The sequence below is a fragment of the Hoplias malabaricus genome, chromosome 14, assembly GCF_029633855.1.
Source record: "Hoplias malabaricus isolate fHopMal1 chromosome 14, fHopMal1.hap1, whole genome shotgun sequence".
In the NCBI taxonomy this organism is placed as follows: Eukaryota; Metazoa; Chordata; class Actinopteri; order Characiformes; family Erythrinidae; genus Hoplias; species Hoplias malabaricus.
In genome coordinates, this window is record NC_089813.1 from 2,606,472 (window position 1) to 2,621,261 (window position 14,790).

General features: G+C 42.2%; 1 protein-coding gene across 1 annotated transcript in view; it reads left to right on the forward strand.

Annotated features, from left to right (window-relative positions):
* Positions 1-11,630, forward strand: part of LOC136666347 (H-2 class II histocompatibility antigen, A-U alpha chain-like) — a 37,788-nt gene extending 26,158 nt beyond the window's left edge. The window contains exons 3-4 of the mRNA XM_066644467.1: positions 5,368-5,655; positions 11,385-11,630. Coding sequence (XP_066500564.1) covers positions 5,368-5,655; positions 11,385-11,506 — 410 coding nt within the window. The 3' untranslated portion in view covers positions 11,507-11,630. The remainder of the gene's footprint in view (positions 1-5,367; positions 5,656-11,384) is intronic.
* Positions 11,631-14,790: the final 3,160 nt, after the last annotated feature.

Sequence of the window (14,790 nt, forward strand, 5' to 3'; positions counted from 1 at the left end):
TCCATCTTCTGTAGATGGGGTGGGAAGAAAGGAACCTGTAAAATAACCTGTAAAAGATGGTTATAAAAAGTCTTAATAAGTGTACACCATAACTGTTGATAATTAATGATATTTCAATGAATGTGAATGACTGCAGAACTGTGAATATTTAGTATATTTACTGATGTATGTAAATTAAATGTATATAGGATACTTTTTTTACCTGCATTAATATAGGTACAGTCTAAGGGAGGAGCTAGATGAACATAAGCAGCACTCCAGCAGGTGTAAGAGACATTCTGATTCTCTGTCCAGACTGACTGCTTGTTCCACACTGATCCTGTAAATTAGTGAGAATAAGTTATTGATCTGTATGAGTTTTCTGTCATTTATCTATGTCCTCTCTGTAGAGATATTCATCTATTGTTTTTACGGATGCACTGATATTGAATTGGGGGGCACGGTGGTGCAGCAGGTAATGTCTCTGTCACAACTCCAGGGTCCTGGAGGTTGTGGGTAATAGTACCGCTCCGGGTGACTGCCTGTGAGGAGTGTGATGTGTTCTCCCTGTGTCTGTGTGGGTTTCCTCCTGGTGATTGTCTGTGAGGAGTGTGATGTGGTGTGGTCTGTGACCCTCATCCAGTTCAGGGCGGTGGTGGGTCTGGAATCACTGGGCGCAAGCTAGGAACAAACCCTGGAGGGGGCGCCAGTCCTTCACAGGGTGACACACACTCACACCTACTAACACTTTTGAGTCTCCAATCCACCTACCAACATGTGTTTTTCGAGCATGGCAGGAAACCGGAGCACCCGGAGGAAACCCACGCAGAGACATGGAGAACACACCACACTCCTCACAGACAGTCACCAGGAGGAAACCCACGCAGACACAAGGAGAACACACCACACTCCTCACAGACAGTCACCCGGAGGAAACCCACGCAGACACAGACAAAAAACACCACACTCCTCACAGACAGTCACCCGGAGGAAACCACGCAGACACAGAGAGAACACACCACACTCCTCACAGACATTCACCCGGATGAAACCCACACAGACACAGAGAGAACACACCACACTCCTCACAGACAGTCACCCGGAGCAGGACTCGAACCCACAACATCCAGGTCCCTGGAGCTGTGACAGAGACAACACCTGCTGCACTACCGTGCCGCCCCTGTTTAAGTAAATAAATTAAGAAAATATAAAACATTGTTGCACATGCAGATCCCACTGTTCTGATTAAAATATAAGAGCATATTAATGCGCACAGATGTTATGCTTATGGTGGGTTGTTTCTTATACCATGGCACTTTTCATAAATATTGCAATATATCACAATATATCAAATCATAACCACTGTATCGTGATATGTTATGGCCAGGTTCTTGCCAGTACACATGGATGAAAAGAATGAAAACATGTCCAGTGTATTAATGGATTATATGGAGAGACGAGATAACACATAACTATAACCATATCAGTCATATCCCAATATCCCATCCTGCACATTTAATATAAACTGTACAGACTTAAGAAATAAAAAAAAGTAATTATAATTAAAAAAATTAAAAACTGACAAAAATGAGTTTTAAATTTAAATAAGCAGTTATTAATTAAAATTTTGTTAGTTTTTTTAGATCTTTCCACTAAAAAAAAGAAAAGCAAACTTTTCTCTGAAATTACTTGAAACTGTTAAAAGTAATCAGCCTCCATCATTCTTTATTCCATATATCTCAATGGAGAGGGATGTGGTATCATGACTGACAACATAACAGAGAAGCGTGAGGATCTTGTCCCTACGAGAAATCTCATTCAAGTCTCATATTTCATATTCAGAATATGTGAAACAAAAATTCAATTAATTCAAAATAATTCCAGAATTGATTAAAAAAATCTATTTAAACTGGAAAAAATATCATTCTTATTTTTATTTTGAATACATTAGTGTGTATACTCACAGCATCTTAATCGCCACTATTTCTAGCTCTCTCTCGTCTTTTAGTCAGTGCAGCTGCCTCCAAACCATCCAACATAGCAGGCCTTACTACCACCTTGTAAACGTTCTCTTTCATTCTATCACAAATCATTCTTCCCATCTGCACCACCCACTCTACCCTGTCTACACTCCTCTTCACCTCTCTACCACACACTTCATTACTTAACACAATTGTTCCCAGGTATTTAAACTCACCCACTTTCACCAGTTCAGCTCCTTGCAACTGCACCTTTCCACTGCTCTCCCACTCATTCACGCATGTACTCTGTTTTGCTGCAGTTAACTTTCATTCCTCTTCTATACAATCCCTACACCAACCTGCTCCCCACTCACGATACAAACCAAAATGTCATCTGCGAACATTATAGTCCATGGAGACTCATGCCTAACCTCATCCAGCTTGTAGATAACCATGGCAAACAGTAAAGAACTAAGAGCTGACCCGCGATGCAGTCCCACCTTCACTTTAAACCTGTTCCTACTGCATATTTCACCACTGTCACACTGTCCTCATAGGTATCTTCTTTGCTACTGCTGACTTTTTCATACAATACCACAGATCTTTTCTCGTCTCCTATCATAAGCTTTTTCTAGATCAGCAAACACATAGTGTATCTCCTGGCCTTCCAGCACTCTCAAACAAACATTGCATCTGTGGTGCACTTTACTGGAATGAAACCATACTCCTGCTCACAGATACCCACCTCATCTCTAAATCTAGCTTCCACCACTTTTTCCCAGATTTTCATGTGTCTTCATTCTCTTTACAGCTGCCCTAACTTCCTCTTTGCTAATCCTAAAGACTTCATGATTCACTAACTCTACTTCATCTGAACATCTCTCGCTCACTTTCTTCATTCTTCAGCTCCTCAAAGTACTCCTTCCACCTTCCTCAGTGCATTCTCCTCATTAGTGAGCGCATTCCCTTCTGCATCCTTTATCATCCTAACCTGCTGTACATCCATCCAAGCTTGGTTCCTCTGTCTAGCCAATCGATAAAGTCCTTTTCACTTTCCTTAGTATCCTCTTTCTCATACAGCTTGCAGGCACCGTTAATGCTAAACAATATACAAAGCTTTTGATGCAATGTGCTGCCATCCAAGCAACATCTTTTTCTGAGATATTTGGCATATTTCAGTAAGACAATGCAAGTTCACATTCTAAATGGATTACAGCTATTTCAGACCTGTCACCCACTGGAAAACTTGTGGTACACTATAAAACATAAAAAAATCTGTAACAGAGACCAGATGAAATCTTATAACAAGCACAAATCAGAAAACAGTTCACTTTCAGAACTATCACATTAACCATGTTATCTTCTTAAGTGTTAGGAATGAGTCAAGGACATTTTAGAATATTTTTCTAAAATAAATTGTAGGCCTAACCAACCTTTGCTTTATTCTGTGACAAACTAAAGGCAGGTTTACATAAGACTGTAGCTTTCAACCCTTTTCCAGAATGAATCAATGTGTCAATGAAGTATTAAGGGCACCATAATTTGACCATGATTATATAAAATAGTGGAACTGTAAAACCCCAATTCCAATGAAGTTGGGACGTTGTGTAAAACATAAATAAAAACAGAATATGTTGATTTGCAAATCCTATTCAACCTACATTCAGTTGAATCAACTACAAACACAAGATATTTAATGTTCAAACAGATACACTTTTTTGCAAATCAGGGAAAGTTGTAGAAACACCTGTATGGAACATTCCACAGGTAAACAGGTTAATTGGGAGCATCCCCAAAGGGCTCAGTCGTTCACAAGCAAGGATGGGACGAGGTTCCCCCTTTTGAACAACTGCATGAGCATATCATCCAAAAGTTTAAGAACGTTTCTCAACATACAATTGCAAGGAATTTAGGGATTTCATCCTTTACAGTCCATAATATCATCAAAATATTCAGAGAATCTAGAGAAATCCTTGCAGTAAGCAGCAAAGCCGAAAACCAAAATTGAATGCCCGTGAGCTTCGATCCCTCAGCCGGCACTGCATTAAAAACATGATTGTGTAACGGTTATTACCACATCAGGAACACTCAGGAACACTTCAGAAAACCATTGTCAGTGAACACAGTTCGTCGCTCCATCTACAAGTGCAAGTTAAAACCCTACCATGCAAAGCCAAAGCCATATATTAATAACACCCAGAAACGCAAAGTGGAAAAGGTTTTCCACTTGTGGTGTGACGAGTCCACATGTCAGTTTGTTTTTGGAAATCATGGACGTCGTGTCCTCCGGGCTAAAGAGAAAAAGGACTGTCCAGATTGTTATCAGCGCAAAGTTCAAAAGCCAGCATCTCTGATGGTATGGGGATGTGTTAGTACCCATGGCATGTGTAACTGGCACAGGTGTGAAGGCACCATTAATGCTGAAAGGTACAGCAACATATGCTGCCATCCAAGTAACGTCTTTTTTAGGGACATCCCTTTATTTCAGCAAGACAATGCCAAGCCACGTGTTATAACAGCGTGGCTTCGTAGTAAAAAAGTGTGGATATTAGACTGGCCTACCTGCAGTCTACACCTGTCTCCCATTGAAAACGTGTGGCGCATTATGAAGTGCAAAATATGACAACGGAGACCCTGGACTGTTGAGCAACTGAAGTTGTACATCAAGCAAAAATGGGAAAGAAAAACAATTAGTGTCCTCAGTTCCCAAATGCTTACTGAGTGTTATTAAAAGGAAAAGTGATGTAACACAGTGGCAAACAGGCCCCTGTTCCAACTCTTTTGGAAAGCATTGCAGGCTTCAAATTCAAAATGAGTGAATATTTAAAAAAAAACTATAAAATGTATCTGTTTGAACATTAAATATCTTGTCTTTGTAGTGTATTCAACTGATTATATGCTGAAAATGATTTGCAAATCATTGTATTCTGTTTTTATTTATATTTCACACAATGTCCCAATTTCATTGAAATTGGGGTTGTATTATGTTAACAGGTCATAGTGCGATTACTATTATATTTGAAGCATTTATAAGATAACTATGCATAAATGTACATTATGCATTTTTAAATAGATTATAATTCTTTATGAATGTGGTTATAGATTGTTAGACATAATATTTATAGAAAGTGTTACCATAAATTTGTTTCATATCTTTTCATATTTTATTACGATTTGTTACAGGTTTTAACTGAAAATAAACCCAATATTTGAATAATCATAAACATGTTTCAGATTCTTAAATAATCAGCACAGATTTTTTTTGAAACAAAATAATTTATAGCTGTATAAACATTTTCATAGAGGATTGTCTTGTATGAAAAGTGTTAATGATAATGTAAAGATGTTTGAATATTACACCTATGTTGTGTTTTTAATTTGGAAATGTAAATGTTGATTAATTATTTATGAATAACTTTATTCCTAGTTGCCCCTCAGAGCTCCATCTACCCCAAGGAGGATGTAGAGCCAGGCTCTAAAAACACTCTCATCTGTTTCATCACTGGGTTCTACCCTCCACATGTGGAAGTGTCCTGGACCAGGAACAATGTGAATGTAACGGATGAAGCCAGCCTCAGCAGATATTACATTAACACTGATGATACCTTCAACCTGGTCTCTACCCTGAGCTTCACTCCAGAGGAGGGGGACATCTACTCCTGCAGTGTGCAGCACACAGCCCTGGACAGAGCACTGACCAAAACATGGGATGAGAGTTACACCTGATTATTAACCTGTCTGTGTTAATGAATAAAACAAATGTGTGTACAGCACCTTTTAAAACAGATGCCACAAAATATGCAGCTTCATGCAGATCAACAATACATTAAACACAACCCCAGGTGAACAGCCAAAGGCGACCGTAGCAGAAAAATCTCCCACAAAGCTGTAAGAATAAACATTGGGAGGAACCAAGACTCACAAGGATCCATCCTCCTCTGGTCAAAACTACTTAGAATATTGATAAAAGATCACAGCACCACCAAAACATCTGTTGTTATACTCAACTGTACTGAAATAAGCATAGTAGTAATGATAAAAAAAACATGGTTAATAACTATAATAGCAGTAGTATTGATAGTAATATTTTTATTATCAATCCTGTATATTTACAGGACATACAAAGGATTGAAATTATGTTACTCTCCTTCCTCAGTTGCAACTAACATTAACGAAAATAGACTAAATCAACTTAACTAAGTATATAATTATACGAAAGTGAACAAACTCACTGATAGATATACAAGAGACAATGGGACACTGACTGAAGACAATAACCTGATTGGGAGGTAGGATAGTGGATGTTAAGGGCAATGTAAACAATAGTGCAATTTAATGGTATAACAACTGAATAAAGTGAACAAGTGCATACCAGTTCTATTAAAGAGTCACAGTTAGGTACTGATGAGGAGATTAAGTGACAGTACCAATATAAACAGGACTGGTGTAAACAGTAGTGCAAACATAGGTGTATGGAGCCTGGTTAAAGTGATTGAGTGCCTGCCTGTTTTTTTGTTTTTTTTCCCCCAAAGTCACAGTTGGGCATTAATGGTAATTAATGAGGGAGCTATCAGGATATGACAGTGCCATTTTAACAGTAGTGCACGTATTTGGGTGTAAAAACTAGGAGTGTATTTGTCTGAGTGCATGCCAGTTCTAGAGAAGTCCCAGTGCGGTATTGATGGGAGTGGGGTCAGGTTGCTGAGTAGTGTGTGCAGGGGACAGAAGTGGGGTGGGGGGACAGAACTGGGAGGGTGGGGGGCCAGAGTAGGGAGAGAGTTCAGCATCCTCACAGCCTGATGGTTGGAGCTGTCCCTCAGTCTGCTGGTCCTAGCCCTGAGAGTATGCAGTCTCCGCCCTGATGGCAGCAGGCTGAAGAAGCTGTGTTGCGGGTGGGTGGGATCACGCGCCATGCAGAGGGCTTTCCGTAAGAGGCAGGAGCTGTATAAGTCCTAAAGGCAGGGGAGAGAGATGCCAATGATCTTCTCAGCTGTTCTCACAATACACTGGAGGATTCTACAGCAGGATGCTGTGCAGGCCTCATACCATGCAGTGAAACAGCTAGTCAGGATACTCTCAGTGGCCCCACTGCAGAAGGTGATCATGATGGGGTAGAGGCTCTTGCTCTTCTTAGCTTGCAGAGAAAGTAGGGCCGTTGGTGAGCCTTCTTGGCCAGTGATGCTGTGTTGATGGTCCAGGAGAGGTCCTCTGTGATGTGCACACATAGGAACTTGGTGCTGCTCTTCCTCTCCACAGCAGCCCCATTGAAGGATAGAGGGCCATGTTGTGTGCGAGTTCTCCTGAAGTCCACACCAGTCTCCTTGTTCTTCTCCGTGTTCAGAGAGAGATTGCTGGGTTTGCACCAAGAGGAAAGCCGGCTCACCTCGCTCCTGTAGTGTGACTCATCGTTGTTGCTGATGAGGCTTACCACAGTCGTGTCATCTGCAAATTTGATGAAGAGATTAGAGGTGTGTGATGGAGAGCAGTTGTGGGTTAGCAGAGTGAACAGAAGGGGGCTCAGCACACATCCTTGGGGAGCCCCCATGTTCAGAGTGATGATGCTAGACAAGTTACTGCCAACCCGTACTGCCTGTGGTCTTCCGGTCAGGAAGTCAAGCAACCAGTTGCACAGTGATGTGTTCAGACCCACTCTGTACAGTTTCTGAATGAGTTGTTGGGGGATGACTGTGTTAAACGCAGAACTGAAACCAATAGAGAGCATTCTGACATAGGTGTTTTTCTTGTCCAGATGGGTAAGGGCTGAATGGAGAGCAGTGGAGACAGCATCATCAGTTGACCGATATGCAAACTGGTAGGGGTCCAAGGAAGAGGGGAGGGGAGGAAGGATGGGTTGCATGACTAGCCGCTCAAAGCACTTCAGGAGGATGGAGGTGAGTGCAACCGGCTGGTAGCCACTGAAACAGGAGGGTGACTACTTCTTTGGGACAGGGATTATGGTAGTGGCTTTGAAGCATATGGGGACCACAGCCTGACTCAGTGAGGTGTTGAAGATTTCAGAATATACCTCTGCAAGTTCGCCAGCACAGTCCTTCAGCACACAACCGGGGGGGGGGGGTGGATTTATGTGCCGGAGTGCCATGTAGTGCCTCAAACCGAACGAAGAACCCATTTAGGTCATTCAGCAGAGAGAAGGTGCTGTCCCCGGTCTGTAAGGGGCTTTGTAATCCATAATGGACTAAATTCCCTGCCACAGGCTCAGAGTATCTCTGCTGTCTCTGAAGCATTGGGCTATCAGCCCAATTGAAGCTTGGAGTGCTGCCTCTTAAATCCCTCAGGATTAGAATGGTCGACACTTAATAACCATCAGTTCCACTACCATTGAGCAGTATTTGCAGACCACAAGAGCGTTACAACACCAAGCATTATGATGAGTTGACTGAAGTAAGCGGATATAGTCCAGTTTATTGTCCAATGAGCATACTTGGGCCAGTATCATGGTTGGGATGGCTGGTTTGTGTGGGCTAGCCGTTAGCCTCACTCTAATACCGCTGCATTTACTTCTCTTCTGCAGCCTCTTGCTCCGCTTTGATGCTTCCATTGTGGGCGAGGCACAGCGGTGGGGGTCAGTGATGGTGCCGGTGTCCTGAGCAAGCAGCAGACTCGCAGCTCCTCACGGAGTTCGGAGTTAAGCTAAAAGTGAGCTTTTGCTGACATCAAGTAGGGATTTACGGCTGTGTGTGCGTTTCAGGACATGAACGCACGAAGGAGACGTACAAAAACACTGCAACTTACAAGACAAAACACATGAAAACGCTGTTTCCTCAGGAGAGAGAGAAGCCATTGTGTGTGCATGCGCCACCATATTACATAATAATAATTATTGCATCAATTTGAGGATTTCTAATTACAGCCCATATAAACTTTAATGTAGCTTGTAAGGGATGGAGTAGATGAAGTGTGAACAACTGGTCTGTGGTGGGAAGCATGAGACCACTACAGTCAGTCTTCCATCAGTGTCAGGTAGGACAGGTAGGCAGTTATTCACTCGGAGAGGAATTATCAGTGTATTGTTCATGTGTAATGTGAACATCTTCAGGGTGTAGCCAGCAACTGCGGCAGGAGGAGTTCATACATACCTTAAACTACCTAAAATAAATTACAAAAAGCATGTTTAGACACTTATGGATGGTGCAGCTTAACTGGTGAATGTTTTAAATCCAGTGTCCACTGATTAAAACAAATGTTTTCTGAGATCCTTTTTTCCAGTTACTACTAAATAGTCTTTTATGAATTATCATGATTGGAGGGATTTTATTGGTTGATGTTAATATATTTTGTCAGTATGTATGGCCTATGTCCTTTTAAAGAAGGTTTACTTGGACTCACTGGTCATTTCCACCTCTGCTTATAGTTGCATAATGAATCATATCCACACAGCAACACGAATAGCAAGTATAATTTAAAAACTGATAGTTAATACAATGAAAACATTAATAAGATCTAAACGAATCAGTGTTGTGGTGTTGGCAAAACAGATGAGTACAAAATATTTACTTTAAATTAAACAGAATCTAACAGTAAAAGCTAACACCAATGCTTCAGTAGAGCAGGTAGAAGCTGGTCCCTTTCAGCGAGAGAGGGGCAAAACATTTACATTTATGCATTTGGCAGATGCTTTTATCCAAAATATCAGTCCTAGGCTCCCCATAGCCCCACCTCCTTAAAGCCCCACTCCATGATTGGGACTACTGGAAAATAGGATATGTAGATTCCCCTCCAAGAGCCCGTTTCTCAGTGACTCTGGTCTCAGGGCAATGTCTCATCAATTTCCCAATATCGGGGACAGCGAGGTCTCCTCTGTACACTCTCAGAAAGAATGTCACTGGGGTGGTACTTTATTGCTGTCGTTGTGGTGGTAGTTGCAAGGGTACATATTTATATTCTATAGTAATTCTAGATCAGGGCGGCACAGTGGCGCAGCAGGTAGTGTCGCAGTCACGCAGCTCCAGGGACCTGGAGGTTGTGGGTTTGATTCCTGCTCCAGGTGACTGTCTGTGAGGAGTTGGTGTGTTCTCCCTGTGTCTGCGTGGGTTTCCTCCGGGTGCTCCGGTTTCCTCCCCCAGTCCAAAAACACACGTTGGTAGGTGGATTGGTGATTCTAAAGTGTTCGAGTGTGTGAGTGAATGTGTGAGTGTGTCTGTGTTGCCCTGTGAAGGACTGGCGCCCCCTCCAGGGTGTGTTCCTGCCTTGCGCCCAATGATTCCAGGTAGGCTCTGGACCACCGCAACCCTGAACTGGGTAAGCGGTTACAGATAATGAATTAAAGTAATTCTAGATCTTAAGTTGTGTTGATTTCATACGCCACTTTCATCCCCAGGACTTTTATTGTGTTTTTTTATTCACCTTTTCTTGTGAAATTCCCAATAAGTTTGATGTGTCACATGACTGTCTTCCCATTGGAAAAACAAAAGTTGGATCCAAAATGGCAGACTTCAAAACACATGTTAATTCTCAAGATGGTCACCACCCATCTTGAAAAGTTTATCCCCTCCCATATACCAATGTGCCACAAACAGGAAATTAATATCACCAACCATTCCCATTTTATTAAGATGTATCCATATAAATGGCCCACCCTGTATAATGAAATTACAGAGATCTCCATCTCCTTTTGAAGAAGAGAATATAATGAACCTTTAGGGAACACAACTGGAATTTAACACGACTGCTGTACCTTTAAAGATACACTACACTGTTTGTACCTTAGTGACAATAATGTACCTCTTCAGTACCTTCATTTCCACAGCCTTCCTAACCACATTAGATCTTGTATTCAGCACTGTGGTGAATCATAAAGGCCCAACTGCTACAGTCATGAGCGTGGCCAGGTCACTGTCTGCCATCATGACACTTAGCATTTTCTACTTTTCTCCCTCAAGTACTAATCAAAGCTTAATGGCCACGATTTCTTGGACCTGGTGACATGCTGCCACTTGGAGCTGGACACTTGGAGCTGCCACCAGGAAGCAAGCCCTGCTCAACACATGCTGCCCTTGGCCAGCTGGGACTGAACTTTGTGGCCACAATCATGTTGCTATTCTCTGCTGTTACCACAGTTTTCCCTATTAATAGATATGTTTCTGTAGCTCTCATCACACTTCTTAATCTGCTGCTGGGTTCCCAGCTGTCATCCTCAGTCGTCCACTTGGCCGAGGGTTGCTGTTGTGTGGGTTTTTTGTTTATTGTTTGAAAAGTGGAGGTGATTTTAGAAAGTGTTACAAAAAACTGTAATAAAACTGTCCATTTATAGAAACAGACCCTAACAGTGAATGCTAGGTTCAACTCTGAAGAACAAACCAGTGGAACAGGGAAGAAGATCCCAGCTCATGCTCAGGAACAGTAAATAAACTGAATGAATTAATAAAATGCACTAACCGTGTGTGTGTGTGTGTGTGTGTGTGTGTGTGTGTGTGTGTGTTACAGATGTACAAGTGTCTCTGCCCGGTGTTGGAGCGTCTGTGTTCTGTGGAGTGGGGTTGGCTGGAGGACTGCTGGGAGTCGCTGTGGGAACTTTCTTCCTCATCAAAGGAAACAACTGTAACTGAGAATCAGACTCTAACTGTGAACTCATCACTGCAGGATCTGTGTGGATCAATCTGCTGAGATCCTGTACCCTGTATTTTATCTTTAATTGTTCTATATCTTGTATTCATGTTGTGTTTGCTCCTCTGCTTCAGTAAACTGATATTTAAAAGCTGTTATTCTCTTCAATATTGTTGTCACGCAGGCCTCTCTGAACTCCAGATCCCAGAATTCATTAGACAATCACATGACACCACACCGTTCTCAATCACCAGAGTTCTGATTTGGAACACCTGCTTCTCTCTCTATTTAAGCTTCACTCACTCACCAGTCATTGCCGAGTATTGCGTGATTTATCTCTGAATACAAAGCGTTCTCTACTTACCTGTCTGTCTTGAATTCCAGTTACCTACCTTATGCTCGTCTTTCGGTTTTCGTCCTTGTCCTGCCCCTTTGGATTTGTTTGCTCTCCGGTTCATGAACTCTGCCTGGCTTTTTGACTACTCTTTTGGATTATCTCTGATGTACTGTTTGTTTCCGGTATTCAACCCTTCTGCCTGGCTTTTCGATTACTCTGTTAGTTTGTCTCTGAGGTACTGTTTGTTTCTGATATTCGACCCGTGCTAGTTATTGTTAACCCCTTGCGGATTGTTGCCAATAAACTCTTTATACTGCTCACCGCTAGTGTCTGCCTTCTGTCCAGTCGTGACAGAATACTCGGCCAAAACATGCAGACAGCGGGTTCTGAAGCCATGATTACGGCGCTAAGCAGTCAAGGCCAACTACTAGGTCAACACCAACAAACGCTGGCTAGTGTGACTCACGCTATTGAATCTCTCGCTCAACAACAACAAAACCAGCAACAACAACTTTCGCAGGTATTAGAGAGCGTTAAAGCATTTACAACTTGCTTTTCTGATAGTAGTCGTAACACTGAGCCCCTTTCAGTCCCGGTTAATGTCTCTTCGCATTATCCTGTCAGTAAGCCTGAAGTCTTTGAGGGTAATCCAGCTAAATGTAGTGGATTTTTGTTACAATGTTCGATATTTTTTTGAGAATACACCTCCAAGTTCGGATAAATCCAAAATAACTTTTCTGATGTCACGTCTCACGGGAAAAGCACTCGAATGGGCCACTGCGGTATGGAATAATATAATGGACAAGACGTATCCTGAGTTTTTGACTATGTTTCGAGAAGTGTTTGATCACACTAATGAGGGTCAATCCAATGGGGAAATTCCTCTGACTCTTAAACAGGGCTCTCGCACAGCAGCTGCCTATGCTCTAGAATTCAGAACTATTGCTGCAGGGAGTGGGTGGAATGAACCAGCACTCATGAATGTTTTTCAAAATGGTCTTGACTCGGATATACTGACTGAATTGGCCTGTAGGGATGAAGGAACATCTCTGGATCAACTCATTTCCATGTCCATTCGTCTGGATCAACTTTTAAAGAAAAGACCCAAGACCTCGGGTCAGGGACACCTTATCCCAAGGGGTCGTTCCTTTCCTGGTTCAGAGAGACAGAGGATGCACTCGAGTGTGGTTCCCGGTCCTAACTCTTCAACTGAGCCTATGCAGTGTGATGCTTTGAGACTGTCTCAAGAGGAACATCGACGACGCCTGCACAATGGATTGTGTTTATATCGCGGAAGTTCTGACCATTTCAGACGAGACTGTTTCAAACGTCCATGGAGTAAACATACACCTCATCAAGGGAGGGCTTCACACATCAAAACGGTGAGTGTACCCACAGCTAGAGTAATTTCAAGATCTTTTGTAATACCCGTCACTGTGTACTGCCAAGGAAATTCTCCTGTTGCCCTGATTGACTCCGGAGCCGAAGGAAACTTCCTTCATCAATCCATCGTCAACAAGTTACACATCCAGACGGAACCTTTGTGCAGACGAGTCCTGGTCCGTGCCCTAGATGGTCTTCCAATTGGAGGAGATCCCATCTCTCAAGAGACTATTCCAGTTCGACTTCAAACCAGTTGTTTACATCATGAGTGGATTTCTTTTTTGGTGCTCCCTAAATCAGACTTATTAAAGAATTATTTTAGGATTACCCTGGTTAGAGACTCATAACCCAGTTATTTCATGGAATCCGCGCGAGATCAGGTCCTGGTCCACTTATTGTCAATACAATTGTTTAGCCCTAGATCAACTTTCTGTCCACTCTACTTCTGTGGAAAGTCCTAATTCACCTGTACATGTACAAATTCCCTCAGAGTATGCTAGGAACTTAGAAGTGTTTAGTAAGGTCAAAGCCACAACATTACCTCCACACAGACCTTATGACTGTGCCACTGAATGTATAGAAGGAGCTTCTTTGCCCAAATCGCGTATCTACCCACTTAATTTAGAGGAAGAGAGAGTAATGGAAGAATATGTTAAAGAAGCTTTAGATCAAGGGTTTATTCGCCCATCTAAGTCTCCAGTAGCTTCTGGGTTCTTTTTTGTGAAGAAAAAAGATGGTGGTTTGAGACCCTGTATAGACTACCGTGCTCTTAATGACATTACAAAGAAATACGCATACCCGCTACCAATTATTCCGGTAGCATTAGAGCAACTTAGAGGTGCTACCATTTTTTTGAAATTAGATCTTCGTAGTGCCTATAATCTTATCCGCATCAAGGAGGGAGACGAATGGAAGACGGCATTTAGCACCACTAAGGGACACTGAGTATCTGGTGATGAGTTATGGGCTAGCAAATGCCCCGTCTGTTTTTCAGTCCTTTATGGATGACATATTCCGGGATATGTTAGGGCAGTTTGTGATCACTTATATTGATGATATTTTGATTTATTCCCCTGATTTAAACACACACATAATCCATGTTAATAAGGTACTTCAACGTCTCAAGGAAAACAATCTCTATGTCAAGGGAGAAAAGTGTAAATTTCACCAACAGACGGTGTCATTTTTAGGGTATGTCATAAGTGTGTCTGGTATAATCATGGACGATCACAAAGTGGAAGCTGTTGTTAACTGGCCTGTCCTGAACAATATTAAGGAACTTCAACGTTTTTTAGGTTTTGCCAATTTTTATAGACAATTCATTAGGAACTTCAGTTCCATTGCTGCACCCCTTACAGCCTTACTTAAGGGAAATTCGCAACGCTTATATTGGTCCCCTCAAGCACAACTGGCTTTTGAGCGTCTTAAAATAGCCTTTTCTACTGCCCCCATTCTCAAACATCCGGATCCGGAGCATCCCTTTGTGGTCGAGGTAGACGCTTCAGAAACGGGTAGGAGCTATCTTATCTCAGCGAAAAGGGGATTCCTCAAAGCTGTACCCAATCG